The 24501-nt window shown below is 42.1% G+C and overlaps 2 protein-coding genes across 3 annotated transcripts; one reads left to right on the top strand and one right to left on the bottom strand.

Annotated features, from left to right (window-relative positions):
- Positions 1-900: 900 nt before the first annotated feature.
- On the bottom strand, positions 901-7185 carry LOC130184364 (exopolyphosphatase PRUNE1-like). The gene is made up of 8 exons (XM_056400335.1): positions 7059-7185; positions 4653-4757; positions 4260-4471; positions 3999-4183; positions 3737-3895; positions 3387-3481; positions 2708-2869; positions 901-2469 (listed from the first exon to the last, which is right to left on the bottom strand). Exons 1-8 carry the CDS (start codon positions 7095-7097, stop codon positions 1954-1956), a joined length of 1473 nt encoding a protein of 490 aa, XP_056256310.1. The 5' UTR covers positions 7098-7185; the 3' UTR covers positions 901-1953.
- A 943-nt stretch (positions 7186-8128) lies between these two features.
- On the top strand, positions 8129-24297 carry mindy1 (MINDY lysine 48 deubiquitinase 1). Of its 2 annotated transcripts, none has more exons than XM_056400324.1 (12): positions 8129-8287; positions 11151-11919; positions 13057-13308; positions 15198-15418; positions 16354-16411; positions 17139-17203; positions 17621-17779; positions 18704-18806; positions 19007-19149; positions 19329-19517; positions 19603-19773; positions 20628-24297. In XM_056400324.1, exons 2-12 carry the CDS (start codon positions 11583-11585, stop codon positions 20691-20693), a joined length of 1764 nt encoding a protein of 587 aa, XP_056256299.1. In that variant the 5' UTR covers positions 8129-8287; positions 11151-11582; the 3' UTR covers positions 20694-24297. The 2 variants fall into 2 exon arrangements, with proteins under 2 accessions (XP_056256299.1, XP_056256298.1); XM_056400323.1 differs by lacking the exon at positions 8129-8287 and adding an exon at positions 8317-9312.
- Positions 24298-24501: the final 204 nt, after the last annotated feature.

Below are 24501 nucleotides of genomic sequence, written 5' to 3'. Positions count from 1 at the left end.
CCTCAAGTGTTTGTTTACTAGTATGATTGCAAATTCGATATGAGTAAAGTTTACACTGGTTCGTGCAGCCTCCAGGAAATAGCCACATCCTCGTTCTCTAAAGTCTGACATGACAAGCTCTCACCTTCTCCCACCTGCTCTGCTTTAACATGTCACCAAACTAACTGCCAGTCGTATCATTGAGAAGCATCACAACCTGAAACAGTGTCGCTGGAAACTCGAGGCGCTAGTTAGAGTCACACATAGGTGCTACAACAACAGTAGGTAAACTAACTTAGGTGTGTGTGCTGAACCAACATGATGTACAGTAAATTAGCGTAGTTATATATGATACGTCATTTTGTCAAACCTCAAGATATCTTCAGCTGTGATGTAATGAGTCACCGTAAACACTGAATTACTGATCCTCAGTTTGATGACTATAACTCAACTGCCTTACACAATAATGGTGCAGGAGGTTTCTGAAGTGCAGACATTACATTTTTACATTAAAGTGGCTGGATACAGGACCTTAAACACAACATTAAGAATAAATCCACATTTAACTGTGACAGCTCTGTGTTGTTTCTCTCCTCAGTTTGCACAGAGACTGGACAGGAGCTGAATTGTCTCAGCTGTGAAACAGGGTCATAACTGATCTCTAAAAAATGTGAATGTGCTTTAAGACGGATCTGCCCCGATATTCTTCAAACATAAAATTCTGTTAAAAGAAAAATACTGTAAAAATTACAGCCACACCAGAATGATTGAGCTTTGAACCACCAGAGGGCGACATGATGCAGAGACTTTCAAGAGAAACCAAAACCCAATCTCAGACCATCAGCCCTGAACTGTGTCCCCATGCCTTTATACCCACAGTTCGTACGTCCAAAGCTTTTTAAATGAATCAAACATACGATGCTTTGAGAAATTATTTTTAATTTAATTTTCTAAGCTGAAGAGGAGCTGAAAGTCTCAAACTGCAGCATCTGTACATCATCAAGTCTTTGACCAACAGATGGTTTGTAATAACAGAAGTGTGCTCCTGTCAGATCCTCCTCTACATCTCTGGTGTGTGATCAGAATCAGAACCAATAGCTGATCAATTGATAAATTTGGTCAGATCTAAACACAGTTGTTCACAGGGTTCAGATGTTCCTGGTTTGAATATATAACCCCCTCTTCATCTTTCATCATCATCCATTTTAAGGAAACAACCTTTGCACTGATCCATCCACAGACTCACCAAAGACAGTTCATCCTCTTGTGACCATGAATGTTTATATATAAATGAATGGACATCCTTCACATAGTTGTATAGATATTTCACTCTGAACTAAAAACACGAACAACTGGTGGCACTAAAGGAAAAGTCTGGGGATCAACATCAACATATCCTCTAGGGATCACAAATAAATTATTTCAACCCAATAAATTGGATAACTGAACTGAATTTGACTGGTGTAACTAAACCACCAGGATTCATCCACTGGAGACTATGAATATATTTGAATTTTATTTTAAGGCAATACATCTAAAGGTTGTTGAGACATTTCAGTAAAAACCTCATTAGCACATTTCATTGTCTGAAGACCATGAATGTTTTTTATCAGTGATAATCCATACAATTCTCAAAAATTCATTCTGGCCAACAAATGTCAAAAAAATTATTGGACTAATTAAAAATTTGACCTGATTACAATTTATGGAAATCCAGCCAATATTTGACCATTTATATTTCATTAAAACCAAATATTGTAACCAGCTGGTGGTGCTAAAGGTAAAGTCTTAAGGGTTTATCCTCTGGGCACCGTGAATGTCACAATCAGTCCTATAGTTGTTGAGATACTTCAGTCTGGATCAAAGTGGTGGATTGACGGACGAGTACCAACCCTCAGAAAATTATACTGTGTCGAGTCCATGAAGAAACCAATCATGTTTCCACTCTCCTCTTCCTCCTCCTTTTCCTCCTCTCTAGTTTCCCCTCCCCACCTGCTCCTCCTCCCCCCCTCCCATCCTGCTGAACTTCTCCAGTAAAGCTTCCTGGTTGAAGCTGCCATCCAGCGGGCAGCCATCCACCAAACTGTTCATTGGTGGTGGCGGTGGCATCATCCTGCCGCCGTAATCCTCCTCCACATTCCCGTGATCCTCTACTCCCAGCTGCAGCCGCCGCCGGTGGCGATGGCAGGCGGAGTAAACGTAGGGCATCCGGTCAGTGTCAGAGAGGTCAGCTGATTCTTTGTTGACAGGAAACGTGTCATAGATCATCACGTCTGATTGGTCAAGTTGGTCCTCCAGTTCCTCGCCACCTGCCCCACAATGCACTGCTCTGTTCCACCAGTCAGACAGGAGGTGTGTGAGGACAGGAAGGACTTTTCTGCGAGAGGCCAGAGTGTTGCCCTGGTGATAAGCCAGGACATCCTTGTATGGGCTGCTGGCAGGAGACAGGCAGAGGGCAGGGCTACGAGTGTCTAAGAGGGCGTGGTTGATCTGGAGGGCGGAGCAGGAGAAAATACGACCTTTAGGCAACCATTAAATCCTTATCTTCATAATTTATTTAATATTAATTATTAATAATTTCCTAAATTTGGTCCTAATCCTAAAGCTGATCCTAAACCTAGAACTAAAACTAATTCCAATTAATCCCAATCCTAATCTAATGCTGATCCTGATACTAATCCTCAATCTTAAATCTAATCCTAGCCCTAATTCCAGTTCCCACACCTACCTCCTGCCTGTACAGCAGGTTGGAGCCATAGATGGCCACATGCCTCACAGGTTCGTCCGATTGTTCATTGAAGGATATCGTCATGGCGACCACAGCATCCAAATGGTGTGACTTGCAGAAGTGGCAGAGCTCCTGCTGCAGGTTCTTCCTCTGAAGGAACGACTGGAGGAGGAGACAACATGAGGAGCATCACAAGACACAACTATAACTCCCAGCATGCATCACACATGCTGCAAAAATAGTGCAGAGAGGCTCAGAGGCGCCCCCTATTGGTTAGTTGCACAGTAACTGAAAACACGATGGAGGTAAACTGACGCACAAAAGTTGAAAATATTATTGAAATTAAAAATAAGATAATTATGAGTCTAATGTAGAGTATGTCATAATAATGATCTATGTAATATGATATAAAACATATAATATATAATTGTCTTTTTGTGAGATACATTTCTTAAAATTATTTTCCATGCAAGTGTATATCCAGCATTTCAATAACATAATAAATTAATATGTATTCTTAACAAAATTTTAAAAAATTATAATACAACAAATTGTACATATACATAAAAGAAGAGATGAGAAGAGAATTTCGGAAAAAAAATAAAAATCAATAAATCAATTACAATTAAAATGTTTGAAATATATACAAATGATTCAAATTTAATGAGTTGATATTTACATCCAGACTCATGTAGACGATGCTAACAGCTACTTTCAGGTTGCCACCGGCAACCGTTTTCATGTTGTTCAAGAGGATCTGCTCCGTGGTGAAACCTGACACACACACACACACACACACAATAACATCAACATTAATTAACAGAACATCATTTTCAAGGACGTTAAAATCAGCAGCAGCAACATCACAAGTAAACTTTATCGCAGACACTGACACACCGGTTGTTACCAGGTACTTGTTCTAAGCTACGACTGTCCAGAGCTAAATGATTTATTTTCTTTAGGACGATAGGTGAAGACACTACTGTCATATTAACTCCAACCAACCAACAACACCTCCTGTGCGTTTACCTGACAGGTCAAACTTTGCTGTGTGCAGAGCGGTGTGAAGAGCGTCCCTCTGTGGTAGGTCAGGGAACTGCGTCTGCAGCAGGTGGACCATCTTTCTGTCTTTAACCATCACTTTACCGGCCACAGGAGACAGATTCATACAGTCCACTACCATCACACCTGCAGGGAGGACACACAGGAGACACATTCACACCTGTAACAAGGACACACAGGAGACACATTCACACCTGCAGTGAAGACACAGTGTCTTTGTAAATCTCACCATACAGCAGTAAAGCTAGCTGTTGGTCCAGGATCTCCGGGGCTCTGGACAGGATCCGCTCTGTTACCAAGGTGGCACAGGACAACACCATCTCCATCGTAACAGGACAGGCGAAGGAGGTGGTCCTCTGCAGCTGGTGGTGGTCGATGACTTCTACTACCGCCCCCTCCAGGTCTCTGTCGGTACTGAAGACCAGGACATAGTTTTTTAGTTTAGCAGAAACATGATCTGGACGTTTCCTGATGTTTTGATATTTCAGACCTTGGCAGGATGTTGTGGTCCACCAGTGTCAGTGCCAGCCTCCTGTTGCCATGGAGATGAGCCAGGTCCACCTCGTCTCTGAACACCAGAGTCTCTGTGGCGATGCTGGCCTCCCTCAGCAACAGGAGGACGTCAGCTCGCAGGTGGAATTGCGACCGGGGAATGTTGAGAACTGGAAGAACCAGCGAACAGCCTGGAGGACCAGAGGACGTCTGAGAGAGAGAGGAATAAAATTTCATTATGAAGACGGTGACGTTAGTCTGACTGTGATCCAGAACGAGGTCTCTCCAGACCACACCAAAATCCTGGTTCTGTCTATGAAAACTGAAAAAAGTGATGTCTGAACTTAAGGAATCAAACCATCGACTCTCTGCTCGGATCGAGCTGTCTCACCCTGAACAGGAAGTAGGCCATCGCCAGCGATGACACCACAGAGTCCAGGTCACATGACTCGCTGCCCAGGATGATGTGGACCCGCCGGTTGCCATGGAAACCGACCTGGGAGGAGAACAGAGTACAACACCATGGAAACACTCAGGTTACAACAACAACAACGTAAACAAAGTCTGTACTGGTTTCTGCACTGGTGAATTCACTTTAAGATTCTTTTACTTGGTTTTAAAGACGGAGGAGGGGGCCTATCTGTGATCCACAGTCTCCTCCCTGATATTAGAAATGCATCTTTATTGATTATAGTTATTATCACTGTGATTGGCCACACTGTTTCATTATGATTGAACTTTTCTGTAAAAGCACTTTGCTCAGTACTTGTTGTTTTCCCTATGAATAAATTAAATTAAATGGATAGATTAAAAAACAGTAGAATGTGAAAGGAGATCTCAGTCCGCCTGCAGCCTGTGATCCGGTTCACGTACAGACCGTCAGACCTTTAGACCAAACAGAGCAGCTGCGCATCTGCTGTTCACGTCAATGTCACATATCAAATCCAAATATTTGAATATCTGATTTTGGTTCTGCAGGTCTGAAGTTCACTGGGTGCGTGCAGAGTGAGACAGCTGACACATTTAAAATCTGACGTCTTCATCACCTGAGCGAGCAGCAACGTTCAACCTAAAAGTCTGGATGTGCAGACTGTGATAGGCTGAGACAGCTGTCAATCAAAACACTCCCCTGTTTAACACATGTAAATGAGACAGTATATTGGATAGCCTCCACACAGAGCTGCTGATTTAATCGGCTTCTCTGTGTGTCTGTAAATATTAGCTGTGTCCTGTGTCCTCAGGTGAACAAACACGTCTGTGAGTCTTTCAGCCTTTAAACTCATGGAAACCAGAGTCAACTGACAAATGAAGAAATAATGAACGTGAACATTAGCTTTTATTTGTTATATTTGACTCTTTAAAACTCATCTTCAGGACTGTGGGTGTGATGTCATCACAGTAAACTGACAACAAACATCAGAGAGCTGCAGACTCTGTGGAGCTGATTCAGACTAGATCCTATAATAATGATTCCTATATTATATAATAATAATAATAATGATGATGATGACCAGTGTTTTTATTTTCAGGTTTCTTTGCTTTCAACCTCTGCCCAGTTAATCCTAAACCAGCTTCATGGGGGTTCAGGTCTGGAGACTGTGCTGGTCTTCATCATGTGACCTACCTATATCTATATTCATACAAACTGATCAATAACTGAAGATATTTATTGGTGACCTGTTGCCTCAGCAGCAACTGTTTCCTCAGTTCTGTGTCTGTCGAGGTTGTGTCCTCTTGATGTGGATCAATACAGTTTATTTACAGGAGCCATGGCAACAAGCAGGACACACACACTCACACTGATAGTGCGCCTCAGGTTTATCATTAGCCGACATTAGCAGCAGCTGACCATTCTGGACAACAACAGTCACACTCACAGGTTTTAGTTCACTGGGTTTTTTAAAAAAAAAACTCTAAATAAAGCAAAACTTTATTTTACTGCTTCTGCGTTTTCCAGATAATTTCCTGGAACATTCCTCATAATGTCCTAAAGACGTTCATCACCGGGACATTTCCATTAAACACAGTTGGCCCTGATCAGAAGGGAAATGTCTGACTGACGTCTGTTTATGAAATATACTTTTCTCCATCATTTACTAGTTTTTTTCTTATGAGGTGAAATATAACAAGCAGATTCTTAATAAACAGACAGACTGTCAGTATCATTCTCTTGAGCTGATACTGATAAGAGTTAAAGGTAAACGGAGGTTCCTGTGAAAACCATGCATCTCCAAAGCCATCTCCATTTCCAGCTTTTGTGATTATATATTTTTCTGATTCTTTGATTCTTTTTGTTGTTTCCTCTGAATCAGACTCTGGATCTTCCAGCACACAAACAGAGAGCAACGACAACACAAACAAACAGCCAAACAACAGTTCACTATATGTCTGCAGACTCTGATCTGTCCTTGTAAGGACTAAGGGTCCATGTCCTTGTGCAGACCACTTAAATGTGGGCCCCAAACCTTGTGAAACTTTCCTCCAGCTGTAGTGAGGAAGTGGTTTCATCCAGCTCCTGTTTAAGGGCAGGAGGACGAGCAGAGCTCCGCCTCCTCAGGTATCTGATTATCTGACTGGTTTGTAATGGTTCGTTTAGCTGAAGAAGTGGGATTGTTTTCTCAACCCATGAATGAATTATGGGTAGTTATCTTCAATCCTTCATTTCATCAGAAAAACTTGATTTGGAGATATGAGGTGTTCAAAGCAAAGTGACACTGGAAAAGAAAATGAGATGACAGATATAGATAGACTTTACACACACACACACACACACACACTCAGCTTTGTGTTGACAGACCTTTGCTGCAGCTCTGCTCGTCACCAGCAGCTCCTCCATGTCGTCCAGCGTCTGTCAGTCAGGTCAGACTCAGCTGACTGCTGCTCTCACAAAAGTAACATCCACTGTCCCACACTGTCACTACCCTGCTGTTCAAACTATCAGTGCTTCCTGTCTCACCTATCAAAATAAAACCCTCACTTCATGCTGTCCACTCTCTCTCCTATAAGGAGGAGCTCAGCCAGCTCTCACACTGAGGGCGTCCAACTGGGCAAAGCGGGCAACTATCCAGGAGCTACAGATCTCCAGGGGCCACAAAAGCCCAAGTTTACACCATATGATTTGAGTGTACTTGATCCTGTGGCCCCAGTCTTGTAGAGGGACTCTGAGTCGGGATCAGGTTTAAAGACCTGGATTGTTTCAGTTTGTATTTGTTGCTCTTTTGTAGTAAAGTTGTGTTTTTATCAAACTGCTTAATTTTTTTCTGTTTGTGAAGTGATGAACACTGAGAAAACCTCGGTCAGGTAGTTTTATTCATCACAAAAGGACCAACAATCATTTACTTTATCAATAATGGAAGATCACATACTTTGCCTTAAATCTTTGCTTCAAAAATTTGAAGAAATTGAAGATTTGAAGAAATTACAAATAAAAAAATTTAGAGTCCAGCAGATTTATTTACCAGAGTAGAGAATAACACTTAGGTTGAGATTTAGGAAGATCGTGTTTACACATGATATAATTCAAAAGTTAAATGGACAAATTAAATGTGAACTTTTTTGTCAAAATAAAAATCCTTCTATCGACTTGAGCAAAAAGATGTTGAGGATAATCCAGTGTATTAACTCACTGTCCCTCCATAAGACTCGATGTGGTGTTTTTAAATACCGCCTGTCCCGAGTGAGCGGGGACTACCACTCACTTCAATCATCCTTTCATTCAGCAACTAACCACCCCGCCCCTGTCGGTCCATCTCGGCTTATGACGTCCAGAGTCTTAACATCATTGACTTACATTTGTTAACCGTGTTTAGCCCGTAGAGGGCAGTTTATAAGCCCTAACCGCACCACCCGTCAGAGCTACTCTGTTAAATAAATCCAACACACCTGGCTGTGTCAGAAGGTACACGGAGTGAAAAGGTGGAAGGTAAAAGTTTTGTCCAACGTATTTGAAGCGTGCTTCTGACGTGGCTGTGTTCTCCTCATATGAAGCTATTAACTAAACCAAACAGAAGAAGTCTGGAAAGACAGGTACATAAAACAGTGTGTAAAGTAAAGCCAAGTGCTGCACCTGATATAATTGTCCTGAACCGACGCCAAACACCATTCAAATTACTACTCGGTTGTGTTGCTGTGATTGTTGGGTATGCCCGGGTGAATTGTGGTTAAAACTACTTTACTTTCTTAAACTAGTGGTTCTCTTTTTCTAACTCCAGCTGTCGGCCAGCGGCGAGCCGAGCCGCACTGACTAGACGTTGTAAAAAGTAGATCTTTATTTCAAACACACACTGTTCGGATACTATGTTCGCTGGATTTAGAAGTGTCTCCTAACGAAGAGGTGGAAATGTTAATTAGTGTGTGTAATTGTGCTGGTAAGTAAATTAATGTAATTCACATTTTTAAATGGAGTTATGCGTGGTCATTATCGAACACAGTGAGGCTGGCCGTGTGCTAGCAAACTTTATTTAAGCAATCGTGGGAACGAACATCGTAGTGACCGCATTGTCAAGTCCAAAGTCTTCTTGTGTTTGTTTTTACTACATCTACAGTTTGGACTGTCAGAGTACTGAGTGATTCTGTTTCATCAGTAATAAAAAAAAAAAAACAAAAAAAAAAAACAGAAAAAACTTCAGCGATGGCTAACGGCTAACTGCCTTTTAAAGATGGGCGGATGTGACGTCAGGGGGTGCTGTTTGTGCCCTGCGGTGGGCGGGGCCTGTGAGCGGAGAGGAATGTAAACAGCTAGCACGCCCGTTCACCCGCCACAGTTAGCACGGATCAGACGTCCGCACCCCGTGTCAGTAACCAGCATCTTATTTAGCCGGATGTTTGTTGTGACGTGGATGCGGGGGTCAGTGCCGGGTCCCAGGCGGACTTGACTCAGTGTCTCTGCGGAACAACAGCGAACTTAGCTGAGTTAGCTCGGAGAGCTAGCGTCGGGTTGGCTAGCTCCTGTAGCAGAAAGCAGCTTAACGCGGAGCCGTGAGTCGCAGGTTTCAGGGTTTCTGTCCGGTTTCTGCTGAGCTGGTGCGACAGGCCGGAGACCACCATCCGCAGTAAGTACAGACAGTTACAGTGTGTAGTTTCACGGTGAAGTGGTGGTTTGTTATTTGACTGAGCAACGTTACGGGAAACTTCAGCACTTGTTTGGTTGAGTACTGACTGTCCTCGGGGACTGAATCACTCTCCTCCTCCTCAGCCACACATTCTGATGAACTGACAGCCACATGTTCACACTTCTACTCCCTGCTGTACTCCCACAGTAATAGATAAAGATCCGAACTGTGGCGTCAGCTCAGGAAAATATCAGGTTTGGCAAGGTCACCTGTACAGCATCAACACCCAGTATGTAACTGGAGGACAGCAGTCAGTCCTGATGTACCTGACATGGATCACTGAGCAGGCCTACGTGGCCTCAGGGGTCCTGAACCAAAGCCAGTTTTTGAAATGACTTGTTGAAAGTTACAGAAAAGACACAACATGACCACAATTTAAAGAAACAAACATTAATCGAAAAGCGAAAACCAAGCAAATGTAAACAGATGTAAAATAACACCTGGGTGTGCAGCAGGTGTGCCTTAACTTGATTAAAAGTGAAAAACTCCTGCACACTGTTGAGCTCACTGTTGGTGCTACACAAACACCAGTAGGTGTATCAGAAAGGTTTGGACCTGAGTATTGATCTGTACTGAAGTTTTATGACCTTCTGCATGAGATCAGTTAATGTGATGGGTTTTTACAGGTGAGTCACAGGGTTTTAGCCAAGGTGGCACAGACAGGTGTTAATCTGGGATCTGTTTAGTTGGTAGATGACAACTGGGTTTACTGTTGTAAACTCTGCCCTGTCTTCTCAGAGTGAAGGTTTTATTACATTAATGATGTTTTTGTTAGCAGAGGTGCTCCTTATCCTATGTGAAGTGAATGTGTAGGTACCACCATGAGGCTCTAACCTGTTTCACCTGTTTTGTCTGACTTGTTGTCAGTGTCAGAAGACATGACATTTCATTTTAACTGTAGCTATGTACAGTTGAACTGTCCGTTGAAATCATATTAATGTCCCAGTGGTGTCATCAGGCTTGGAGACAAACTTTGTAATATGAAGCTGTTCACCAGGCAGGTGATAATGAAAGACATTATTCCAGTGCATTATGGGAAATGTAGAATCAGTGTTTTCGAACTTAAAGTCAGGAGATCTCGGCCTCTGCTGCTCAGGTCTGTATCCCTCAGTTTTACTACTTACAGATAATAATGTTTTTCTCTCCTTCTGTGACAGTGATGGCTCCAACTGTTGGGAGACAGATGTGAGGAGGCTCCTCTCCTCAGAATGTGTTGATTTCAACATAAATTGACAAATTAAGGGTTTATTCTTTCAGTGGTTTGATTTCCTGTCGTTTATCTGAGTCCAGGCATGGGCAGACTGTGAGACAATGAGCCCCTGGGCACAGACAAGTAAAAGGTCCCCTTCACCTCCTATATAGGACCCCCAGACTGAAAGACATAAAAATCACTATAAATGATGCAATGTGGCAACACGATGCGATCTTTGTGTCTCTGTGGTTTTTGACTTTCAGACATGAAAATTTAACAGCCATTAACAGTTATATTACCAAGCTTTCTTGTTGTATCCAACTGGAAAATAAATTCTTGAACTACTTATTTTGTCTTATTGTTTGCTGTCCACAATTCTGTGACTGGTGTGATGGTTAAACAGGTATTTTATTCCATTACGATTAGTTGATTGCCATTTTAATAATCGATCAATAATTTCATTCATTTTTTGAAGCACAAATATCAAACACCGCTGCTCTACATCCTGTGTGGTGTCAGCTGGTGATGAGATTTACTGTCCAGCAGCATCTTTAATGTTTGATCCCTCTTGTCTCCTCCTCCCCAGGTGTGGCAGGACGTCTGGGACTGTTTCGACGACAAACGGAAATAATCCCCACACTTTATCTGACAGTCACGTTTACAGCCACAAACAGGCTCTTTCTCTTCATATTTTCTACCTTCAACATCTGTTTGTTCATAAGGATTTGACCTGTTTGTTTTGTGTAACTCTGAGCTGGTGGTCAGCACATAGGAGTCTCCCGAGGGCCATGTTAAAGCTTCAGCTGCTCACTGTCAGCTCCTCCGTCACACCTTCATCTTAAAACAGCGTCTGTGAAGCCTGTGAACTTGTGACCAGAACAAACGTCCTGACACTGAGGCTGTCTCTGATGAAGGTCTCAGCTCCTACACTTTGTCTTTGTGTACATGAGGACCTGGTGTTTTCTCTGTGAAGCGGCGGACCTTGTTTCTCCAGAGCTAACCAGTCGATCATCTGACGATGGCCGAGTCCAGCTCGGAACCGGCAGCTGCAGAACTGCTGATCGAACCCACTCTAGCCACAGAAACCGTCTCCAAGGAACTGATAGTAACCACGGTGACAGAGGGGTCGGGCCGAACGTTGGGGTCGGACACCAGAGCCAAGGTCCCGAGCAGCAACGGGGATGCCAACAGTCCTCTACCCAGCAAAGAGGAGGCCACGCCCACACCACAGGAGTCCTCATTGGTGTCGTCTGAAAACGGGACTGTAACCACGGTCACCACAGAAGAAGAATCTGTGTCCGCTCTGCTCAGACACATTGGGACTGAGGGAAGACAGAACAGAGCAGGAGACCCAGGTGAGGAGAGACCAGGTCCAGAGTAAACCTGTCTGTCTGACTGTAAACTTGCATGTTTCAGCAGTGGTGATGAGTAGACATACGTGTACATGCAGCTATCGCCCAGAATTCATAGCACCAGAGTTATGATGTAACTGTTGTTTTAATGTCTCACAGCTCAAACTGTCTTTTTATCAAACCTTTAGTTCTGTTTCCACAGATGAAGAAAAGATGTTAAAATGTGGCTGTTGATATGAATTAGTAAAATGGAAAAAAAAAATCTTTTTTTTTTTTTAAACTGGTTAATTCATCCATTCATCAACTTCCTGTTGACTGCTCACTCCAGGTTGAGATCAAGTTTAATGATCAGCTGATTATAATATGAAGAACATGTCTGGAAATACTGACAAAAATGTGAAGAAATGCTGGTTTTCTTCATATCTCTCACAGTTAAGGCAGTGTGATGGTGAATCAGATATTAAATGACATTTATGTGATGTTAAAGAGGTAACCTGGTGAACCTGCTGACACCAGCGATGGTAACAATGACCTCATAACCTGACCAGACTGCAAAACCTGACAGACTTATTTATGTCAGTGATTAAAAACAGCTAACATGACCAAAGTTTACAGGGACTCTGATACAGATGGCAGTTTCTCTTACAGGAGGACCCTGGTGTAGTCACATACTGTGAATCATCACCGGTCATTGAAATGTCTCAGACAATCTAAATTTTGATATGAAATAATTTTATAATCCGATCCATTCTTCAAAGGGAGGGAGGAAGGGGGAGGAATTGAACTGATGGTCTAACACAGTGACTGTACATACAGCTTAAAAAAGGTGTTGGTGTTCAGTTTCTGTTAGAGATGTTGGTTCAGAGGCTTTGCTGTGTCCCAGCTGGTTAACATTCAGGAAGTGGAGACTGGAGCAGGGAAACAGGAGACGCCTTCAATCAGCCTTTGTTGTTGTGGGATGTGATTGGCTGCAGGCCAGAGTGTGAGAGAAGGCAGAGACTCTGCTTATTAACACAGTGTTCAGATATGACCATTGACTGTGATCTTCACTAGTTCATCTGTCAATGAAAGGTTTTACTGGTGTCCTCAGGACATCAGGGAGCTCTGCTCTCTAATCTGTCCCTGGTCCTGTGTCTGTAGGTCTGGAGCTGGACCTGGAGGACAGCTCATCGGTAGCCACGGCAGGCGGTTCAGAGGACCAGCGGGAGTCCACAGACTCGGCGTCCTTCTCCATCCCCAGTCTGGAGCTGTCAGACGGGGTCACGGCCACAGGAAACTCCCTGGACGTGGATGACGGCCTGTCCTCGTCCTACTCTGCTCTGGGCGCTGAAGGCTGCTCTCTGTCCACCGAGGTCCCCAGTCTGAAGGGCGATGAGACGCAAGAAGCTGCAGGTGAGACGTCCACCAATGTTATTTTTAACCAGCTTTGATCTTGTAACGCAGCGTTGTTCATGCTGAGGTGTTGAAGAAGAAAAAAAATTATGACAGAGCTGGTGTCAGGTTTTTATTCCCACAAAAAAACAGCAGGTAAATCAGTAATGGAAACAACTATTTGGTAGATATATATACTTTATTTATCCCCTTGGAGAAATTCATGTGAACTGTTAGTTACACACACACACACACACACTCTGCTGGCTACACACACACACACACACACACACACACTCTGCTGGCTACACACACTCAGGATTTGTGTGTGTGATGCCGGTGTTTTATGTGTTGGTTCAGTTTGTCTTCAGGACGTTTGATGTAAAAGGAGGAAGCAGAACTATAGAGTGATGTGCTGACATGTTGACACACAGAAACACACACTCAGCAGTGATGTCAATGTTACTCACAGATTGTTCACTGCGGCTGCAGCAAAGATGGCCTCACTTGACAAACAAGACTTACTGTAATCTGAGTCCACTGTTACATGAAGTTCACGTACATGGACAGGTGGTTTTTGAGACATAAAGAGAATTTGTCAGTTTCTTTTTTTCATGGAAAAATGACTGAAGTAACAAACTGTTAAATTAATGTCATGTAGATGGTTTTTCTTGATTAACTGAATAGAAGTAACTTCTATTTCAATCTCTAATATCCATAAATATCCACTTCTGATCGTCTCACTGACACATCAGCCTTGTTGATGTTATGAAGAGAAATAAAACAGAAGTTTGTCATCCTCTGCGTAAGATGCATCTTACACATGAAAAACATGTTTGTTTTTTTTTCTTTTTTCAGGCTGAAATAAAATATGTCACTGTAGCGTTTTTTTACACAGAGATCCCAGTATGTTACTGTCAAGACCCTTCATTATGATGCCTTTACTTGTTTACACTGAACCAAACAAAGTCGATATGATGCCGCCCCAGTTTGTGAGTTTAGAGCATGTTGACGTTCAGAAGTCAGAGGTGTAACACAACAGCTGGCATCTGTCCCACAATGCCAGCTCTCACTTTTACACGGATGTTGTAAAAGTGAGAGTGACTTCCCCCCACCAGAACAACAATGGCCTTCTTATTCTGTGTTTGTCTGTTTTATACCAAACTCTGAGGCAGAGTAAAGCCACGACACTCTTCCCTATGTAACAGGAGTTTGTGTGTTGAGTAAAAATAACAGAGCGTCTCCAGCTCTGTCTGTAACTCCGCTGTGACTTGTCCTCATCAGCTCCAGTGACTCATTCCTCATTTACAGGCTTTAGTCTGATTTAGTTCAAGCAGAAAACAGTGACAGGGTGAACAGGGCGAGGTGAGCCTTCACAGAGGTGAATCACAGGAATAGAGTGGTTCAGTGAGATTAGAGGAAATTACAGGATGGAGAAACAGAAAACACTGTGCTGCTCGAGTCAGTGTTTGAAACAGTGAGAACTCATACGGAGGAAGATGAAAAGACTCTGGGCTGAAGAGTTTGTTTTGTTCTTGTTCTGTGGAGTAAATTGATTGCTGAAAAATGCATGTTACAGCAGCACAGAGGCAGGTGAAGAAAAAACAAAGAGCTCTTTTAATAAGAATCTAAAACAAGATAAAATCAAATAGAGTTGAGATTAAGAAATATATATTAATATGCAGGTGAGATTTGAATAATAATTCACATAAACACTGTAATATGAATATGTACAATATATTTAACAATGTACACACTGTACAGTATTATAGAAATATGATGTAAAAGTAAAGTAAAGTAGAAATCATAGTGAACAGGGATTTTAACCATCAACACATCAGAACCGGGAAAAACCAGCCGTGGAAACAGTTGAAGTCTGTGTGTGACTGTAGTCGTCATCTTGTCCACAGGGGGCGCTGTCGCTGCTGCAGCAGCAGTTCTTCCTGCTGCCGCTGCCGCTGCCTCGTCCTCCACAGCTGCTGCAGCTGTGGAGCCCAGGCCGTCCATGCCCGCGTACTACCTGGTGAAGTGGATCACCTGGAAGGAGAAAAAGACCCCCATCATCACTCAGAGCGAGAACGGACCCTGCCCCCTGCTGGCCATCATGAACACACTCTTCCTGCGCTGGAAGGTAAAACACACACACACACACACACACACACTCGTATCTAATCAGGTTTATTTCTCCACTCTCTAAGTATTTTAAGTTTGGCCTCAGATCTGGATGACTCACCAGGAGCTTCATCATCAACACTGAGTCTCTTTAATTACACTGTGATTATTGACTAAAGCCCCATACAGTCAGAATGAACATGAAAAGGAGGGGGTGGGCAGGGGTGGCGCGTGTCTTCACTGTAATTTAACTCATGGTTCTTGACATTTTAACCCTGGTGAAATAACAGGATCTGGTCTGTAACAGGCACAGACATCCAGCAGGACAAAGCCTAAAGCGTCTGCAGGGGGACACATCACCTGCTACCATGACACACAGTTAATATGTAGTTTATATGAGTCTTCATACTGGATCCGTGTCTTTGTGAGGGGGCAGAGACTCTGGTCTGAGTCTGAAGGACGAACTGCAATAGTCAGACCTGCAGAGCCTCTGATCCTCTGTTTACTGTCCACACCTGTGTTACACTGGGAGCTGTTTATGATTCAAAGAAAGAAAAAAAACCTGGTTAAATAAAGTTAATATATAAATAAAGGTAGAAAATCATTTGTATGTGGCTCCCTGTAAAAAACCCATGGTCCTGATCCAGCTCCAGATCCCAACTTTGTTGCTATGACAACAGCTCCAGATAAATGTTTAACCAGCTCTGAAGAACCAAACAGCCCTGCTCTGAGTCTGCAGGTAAACCAAGACTGTGTACACGTCAGTGTGGTCACATGACTGATGACTAATTTAAGTGAGCTGACCCTTTTAATCCTGTTCTTTATTTGTTAAACCTTAGCATCATTTGTACTCATTGTGTGTGTGTGTGTGTGTGCGTGTGTGTGTGTGTGCGTGTGTGTGTGCATGTGCGCGCGTGTGTGTGTGTGTGTGTGTGTGTGTGTGTGTTCGTTCAGGCAAAGCTTCCTGCTCAGACTGAAGTGGTCACCACCGAGGACCTGATGGCTCACCTGGGTAAGATCTCATGCACACAGAGGTGTCAGCCAATCAGCTGCTGAGTTTACCTGTCAGAGGGTTTTTAGGGTGGACTGCTCTGCTCTCAGTGAGTGTGAATAAAGGCTCAGTATTTAAAGCAAAACTCTCACCTGTCTGACTCGCCTCTAGTGACGTCATCATCAGTAATAGCATGATGCAACAAGCCTCTGATAAATTGATATACCAACGATGGTTCCCCCAACACCTGGAGTCAGAGCATCAGTGAGAAATCCTGACTCGGACAGGCCGACAAGCATTTGTAGCTCCATCTCTTTCCCTCTGCAGCTGGTTCAACACGTAGAAACCATGAAATTCAACAAAACGCAATGACATCACTCCTATCTTCACCTTCCTTCATTGACCACCTGTTAATTATAGGATTGTTTTTAACAAGCTCTTCCTCCAAAAAACATTTCTGAACTCTTCAGTTGTTGTTATGTGCCGGATCACAGGTTTTCTGTGTCCTCAGTGTCAACCCTCTCAAAAACACAAACGGACATTTTAATATCCACAGACTACAGTCTGGGCTACCTTTAGTGTCTGTTGCTGCATGTGTTGATTTTATGTTTTATTTATTATGAACTTTATTGTTGTAATTTACCTGCTCGGGTGTTGCTATGGAAAAGGAGCAGTCAGCTGTTACTGTCTGATGTTTATCACATGATAACAACAAAGTGATGCAGTGATGTGTGTGTTTGTTCTGTAGGAGAGTGTGTGTTGTCTGTCACACCCAGAGAGAAAGCTGATGGGATGGAGCTCAACTTCCAACAGGTACACGCACGCACGCACGCACGCACGCACGCACGCACGCACACACACACACACACACACACACACACACACACACACACACACATATCTGCTGAGACAAACGGCAACATGAAAATTTATCTTTGACCTTGTAAGTCGTAGTTTGACAGAATAATCCCTTAAGTCCTTAAGTCCCTTACCTGCTTTTTCCAGAGCTTTCGACTGCATCAGATAGTCTTCATCAGTGAAGTAACTCACTACAGAGGAGCTTGAGTTGAGATTAGTTTGTCGAACATGAACACTGACTGAACAAAAGACTAACTGTGGAGCTATGACTGACGTGTGTGTGTGTGTGTGTGTGTGTGTGTGTGTGTGTGTGTGTGTGTGTGTGTGTGTGTGTGTGTGTGTGTGTGTGTGTCTGTGTGTGTGTGTCTTCAGAACATGAGTGATGCCATGGCGGTCCTCCCTAAGCTCTCCACAGGTCTGGATGTTAACGTACGTTTCACTGGAGTCACAGACTTTGAATACACACCTGAGTGCATCGTGTTCGACCTGCTGGACATCCCACTGTACCACGGCTGGTTGGTCGACCCACAGGTAACACTCAGCTTGTGTGTGTGTTTCCCCTGTTTGTGTATGTATCTATGACGGAGCATGAGATGGAAATATCAAATCTCATGTTCAGACTCAATCCGACAATGTGTGAGTCCGTCTCTCAACACCTTCCCTCCTCTGTCTCTCAGCTCTGAGCTCATTGGTTCCTACTGAAGATGTAGATCTCAAGAAAACTCCTCACAAATATATAGTTTAGTGTACAGCTGCTAACTGTAGTTTTTATCAGACAAACAGGAGGAAACATATAAAGCATTTGTTGGGGACTGTTTTCAGTGGCGGATTAATCCATGTTTGGTGCTGTAGCGAGAATTTGTGGCAGCAGGACTGTGTGTGTGTGTGTGTGTGTGTGTGTGTGTGTGTGTGTGTGTGTGTGTGTGTGTGTGTGTGTGTGTGTGTGTGTGTGTGACTGAGTCAGAATAAACTACAGTGTGTGTGTTCATGGTGATGAGGGAACATGTCGCCCAGGGACACAGTGAGACTCACACAGTGTTTTAATCAGATCGGGTTCAGATATAACATTAACAGCACTTGTTAGTATGAGGCAGTCAGAGCTGTTTGGTTCAGCTCGTGAAGAAAAAGTCAGAATGTGAACAGAATTTGTGAATAACGAGCCTCCATCTGTCTGAAACTTGTTCTGTGGTTGTGTTTATGATTCTACAGCAGTGATCGGGTTGTGTAAGTGAACCTGTGTGAATATGAGAGTAACAGAACAAACACACTGATGTTTACTGTGACTGATGAACACGAACCAGTGAAACCAGTGGAGCTCTGTCAGTCTATAAACATGGATGGAAAATGTACTGTAGGTAATTAGTTGTTAATGATTCATTAGCAGAGATTGTGACCACATTATCCTTCGTGTGTGTGTGTTTGTTTGTGTTTGTTTGTGTGTGCGTGTGTGTGCAGAGTCCAGAGATGGTGGCTGCTGTGGGGAAACTGAGTTACAACCAGCTGGTGGAGAAAATCATCGACTACAAACACTCTGCTGACAGCAGTCGAGTCAGTGAAGGTAACACACACTTGAACACGAACGAACACACTCATAAAAACATGACCACGCACACAGCACACTCTGCAGACACTGACTGTGCACAGAGGTCTGATGAATCACCCTGTTTGTGAACCAACAGCTCTCACTGTGTGTGTACACATATCTGTGTGTATGTGTGTGTGTGGTGTCTCTACATGATGTGTGTGTGTTTTCTCCAGGTCTTGTAGCAGAGCAGTTTCTGGAGTCGACAGCGACTCAGTTGTCGTATCACGGTCTGTGTGAACTCAACACGACGGCCAAAGAGGGAGAGATCTCCGTGTTCTTCAGGAACAACCACTTCAGTACCATGATCAAACACAAGGTGGACACACACACACACACACACACACACACACACACACACACAGAAGGAGGCTAACTGTGGGTCAGGTGAACTGTGTTCCACCTGGTAGCTGAAGGCGTTTAGTGTGGACAGACACAAACTTACTGGCTGCTTGTAATAAATACCTGTTGTTAATAAAGTTTTCTCCTCTCTCTCAGGGTCACCTGTACCTGCTGGTGACAGATCAGGGTTTCCTGCAGGAGGAGGGTCTGGTCTGGGAGTCTCTTCATAACGTCGAGGGCGATGGGAACTTCTGTGACTCTGACTTCAGACTGTGTCATCAGAGAGCTCCGCCCACCTCCACCCTGCCCCCCACGGCCCAGGACCAGCAGAGACAGATTGACCAGGTGAGACAGACAGACGGACGGACCAGGTGGTGCTGTGACAGAGCTAGTTTAACCAGTCACTGACTGATCTTGTGTTTGGTGTTAGGACTACCTGGTGGCGGTGTCCCTGCAGCAGCAGCAGGGCGGGGCCCCGGGGCCCCTCAGTGACCTGGAGTTGGCCCGTCAGCTCCAGCAGGAGGAATACCAGCAACAGCAGCAACTCCAGCAACAACAGCAACAGCAGCAGCAGCAGGGATCAGTGCAGGCAGCACAGCAGGTAACAGAGACTCACAGCTGGAGTCTTGTTTCTTAGGCAGCATGGGCTTCCTGAATTAACCTGAAGTGTTGCCTTAAAACATCTTTACCTAATTTTTAATGCTTGTCGATCTGAATTCATAAAGCATGAAAATGAACTGTGTTCATGATGTAGCTTTTGTACTGTCACTGTCACTTCTTCAAAACATCAAGTTTGAATGAATTGGAAGTGAATCCAGTCACTGTATGAATAAACTGTTAAAGCCGTCGCTGTAACAGAACGGTTCCAGGGTTGAGGTTCGTTCAGATAGATTAACACGTGTGTTTTAAAGGAGACTCCACAGAGAGGAACTTGTTAGTTGAGGATGTGATCATCTGACCTTGCTTCATTATGTCACTGAAAATGTCCTGGAAAATGATCTAAGAGGCAGCAGAACTTCATTCAGAATCCTCCTGTTTCTAAGTTTTCTTCAGTATCGCAGTGATCCAGTGACAGCTGTCTGTACGTCCATGATACAGTGCAAACAGGAGCTGATCACAGCTGATTCAGCTGCTGTTAATGAGACAGTTTGACTACATGGAAACAGATACAGGCTCAGGTTATAGCCAGCAGCTCACTCAGTGACTCACCTCTTGTTTTCCTCCCCTGTTGCATAACTTCACATTCTGCAGTCTTTTTAAAACAATTATTTTATATCTTTTGCTTCTGCTTATGTTTGAAATCTGTGAACCCTGTAGTAAATGTAAACATCGCCATCTTTTAAACATATAATATCTAAAACTGAACAAACCTTGTAGACCTTGGTAACCACTGAGATAAATCAGCGGTCTGTTCCTTTAAACACATGGTGACTCATGTTGGCTTCCTGTTTGCAGGTCAGAGGTCAGGGGTCACAGCAAGCCAGGAGGAGAGACAAGGACTCAGACTGTATCCTCCTATAGACTCTTCATCATCTTCATCATCTGTAACACACACAGACACAGACACACACACACACACACACACACACACACACACACACACACACACACACACACACACACACACACACACACACACACACACACACACACACAGTCAGCTCGATGCCAAACCCCAGTGCTTTGTTCCACAGGTGACAGTTTGGGAACGTTTGTAAATTTGTAAGAAGTGAAGATGAAGTCTGGTAGAACACACAGGTACAACTGTAACAGTCTTTATAAAGGGTTTGTAACACATAACTAATGTCTTTATTAACAGTCAATAAAATCATTTACGGATGTTAAATTGATCAGTTATAAATCATATATAAGATACATTTATGGAGCGTGTGGAGCTGAAACAGTTCAACAAAAAGAAAATCTAAAATATTTTGCTTTTTTCGCAGTTGTTTTAGTGCTCATAGACAACAACATAATGAGATCAGCTCTGGTTTACTCATTTAATTAATTACAAAAATTAAACTTTCTAATTAGCCATCAGTAGAAGCGAACCAGTCATCTGCAGTTACAAAAGTTCAGTCATTAATTAAAGGTCTTTTTAAAAATCCAAGAGGTGTGTGGATTTAAATACCGATCAGTGGTTAAAAAACGGATTTTGTCTCCGATTATCTTTGGCTTTTTGCAGAAGGTCAGAGGTTAAATGATTCATTTGAACGTTTTACCTGAAGAAAAGATGCAGAAAAATTCTTGCTGGAGAACGAACAGCAGCCACAACTGACAACCCAAAGGTTTTTCTTATTGATGGTTTATAGCTGATCTATAAAGCTTAGATAAATGATTTATTAACCGTTAATGAAGTGATAAGTCACAATTGTTGACATTGACAATGGCGCCAAGCGATGATGAAGGAAAATTGGTGAAAACCTGTTTATTTGATCTGTAATCTCTTTTATTGACCAGAATGACATGAGCAGTTTTTTCTGATGAAACCAGTTTCACCAGCTGAAGCCACGTTTCTGCATTAATTTTTCCTGCTTGTTTTCACACCAGTGGAAAATAATAATGGATCAGAGTCATTTTACATGTTTTAGAAGAGTCGGACAGTCTTCTGTAATTCTTCTCTTTTATGAAAACTTGAATTTATGGAGCTTTTTAACCCTGAAAGTGCATTTACAAAAGTAAAAGAAAATCAGGTTTTCTCCAAATTCCACTTCTATATTTCATGATTTTGACTTAAATTTTTCCATCCTCTGTGAATGATCCACCACAATTAACATTAAAAAGTTCCTGTTGTTGTTATGTGACCCCCTCTGAGGAACTTGATAATTTCCCAGTAATCAGCTTCACTGCAGATGAAACTAAACTTTAAACCAGGACGTCAGCAGAGACCAACCATACAAAACTCCCTCCACTGATTTTGTTTCCATTGATGCAGAAAATAAGCTCTGAAGTTCAATAAAGTTTTTCATTTTGATAACTGTTGATATCTGGCTCCAGTTATAGAGGAAGCTCCTTTTTAAACCCATTATTCATTTATTACTGGAAACAGAATCTGTATATATTTCTGGAGTGAGACCGGGAACGTTTCAGCCCCTGTTCATGGTCAGACTCTTACACTTCAGATTTGTAACCGTGGTAACGGGACTGTAAGGCAGCAAATGGCTTTACCTTTATCCACAATTTTTCTAGAGACGGTGTCAAATCCAACATTTCTCAACAACTGATGAGCAGGCTGCAGTGGATCAGAAGGACAGTGTATCGTGTGAACACCTGAGTTTTTTTGTCAAAGCTCAGATGTTGTCACTTTTTTCCTTCTTTAGTTGTAGTTTGAATTTTAGATTTCTCTCCTGCTGACACTTAATTGGAACTTAAGGCTGAACTTTCGCTAAAATTAGAACCAAATTAAATCTTACTTCTTTGAAGTTGTTAATTAGTAATTTACCTGTGAAATAAAAAGTTACGTGAAAATAAATAAACCAAAATCTAATGTGACATTTTGTTGTTTTACTTAAACTGTGTTTCATTAAAACGTGTTTAATTACAGCAGGTAATCTTTTATGTTGGTGCCAACATGAACCTTTTTCATTCTGACATTAGAGCAACACTTTTTTCTAAACCTTGTATAAAAACATTTTTCTACAGAAACAACAATACAATCTAAAACTAAATGTCACAGCTGCTCAAAAACATTTCTAAAATAAAATACAGGGAAAAAAAGATTGAAATGACAAATTTGTGATCACAGCCCGAGTCAGGACAGAAATCTGATGATGTGTTCACTGCCTCCTGTCAGTGCTCGTCTGTTCTCACAGGTTTGACAGCTGGTCACATTTGTTGACTGCAGAGCTTATGACTGAGCAGAACTTTGATCTGTGTGGAAGCTCGAACCTGCCTGGAAAATAAACAGATAAAAGAAATGATACAAGAATAGTTCTTTTGAACTAAATATTTTTTAATAGAAATATAAGTAGAATTTCTATCCTGCTGTAATAACCGAGATTTTCTTATATCTGGACTTTCTGATTAAACATTTTGACTGTAGTTATGATTTAATTTCAGATAAAGTTTTCTCTTATTTCATCCTAATGAGCTCATTTAAATTAGATTTGTGACTTAATTCTTTATTGAAAACACATTTTTATTTATATATTTATGACTCAGAATCAGAGTGTAATTTTGTCTTAAGTCAAAATGTTGATGTATTAATGACTTAAAATTTTGAGTGTTCATCAAGATTTTTAATTTATCTATCTTATTATTCTTTAATACTTAGTCAGAATTTTAACATAATATTAATATATATGCTTAATATAATCTGCACTCAATATACAAGAATTATTTTTGATTTATCTGTATTTATATCTGAAAATTTCATCTTAAGTGAAAATGTTGATTTATTATCCTATATATAACTTATCTGATCATTTCTGACTTAATATCTCAGAATTATATTTATAAGTTAAACAGTTGGTTCATTATCTCATATTTATGACTCGGTGTCTCAAAATTTTGACCCAATAACTTAAAATTTAGATTTATAATATTTATTTCCATCCAAATATTTCATGTATTTTTGTCTTTTCCTGGCAGATTCAAGCCTCTGTACATTTAAATCTGTTGAGGAAACAAACTGGACGAGAAAAAAAAGTTTCTGGATCAACTCAAAAATACCACAGTCGTTACTGAAATAAAACTGTCTTTCGACTGAATCCATGTTAATTCTGCTGCTGATTCACAGTCCTGGTCTTAAGGCATTAACAAAAACCAGGGCCGGCTCTGGTCTCTGAAATGAACCAAAACCAGAACAAAAATTCAGAAACGCACTCGTCCTGATTTAAACAACTTCTTTAAGCCACGTTGAACGGTTAACATCTTAAACTGAGAAATAAAAGTGTTCTCTAATCAGATGTTGGTTTCAGAGAAGTGCATTTAGCACTTACAACTTTCCCATCATGCCTCTGTGAGTGTTTCGGGGCATCGTCGTTACTTTCTGTCTGTCATCTGGTATTTTTTTCTTTGGTGTGATTGTTGAGCTTCAGTCTGACTGTCTGACCGCTGCCATGCTCTGTTCAGCTTTGTATTTAATTTGTCATGATGTCAAATTGTCAATAAAAACAAAACCAAAGTTTGAGGTGTCTTTCACTGATTTGTTGAAAAATACAGATTTAACCCAAAAGAGTCTCAAGTCTTGTGACCCGTTTAACTTTTCAACCATTTTTCTACGTTGAAGTATGACGCAGCAGCTCCAAAGTTGGTTGTTTCGAAGACGTCTCCCCATTCATTCTCTATGGAAAAGTTTTCGCCTTTCATCACTATTTATGTTGCCATG

This window comes from Seriola aureovittata, chromosome 16 (assembly GCF_021018895.1).
Source record: "Seriola aureovittata isolate HTS-2021-v1 ecotype China chromosome 16, ASM2101889v1, whole genome shotgun sequence".
Classification (NCBI taxonomy): domain Eukaryota; kingdom Metazoa; phylum Chordata; class Actinopteri; order Carangiformes; family Carangidae; genus Seriola; species Seriola aureovittata.
Note: the sequence above shows the minus strand (reverse complement) of the source record. Positions and strands in the feature narration are given on the sequence as shown.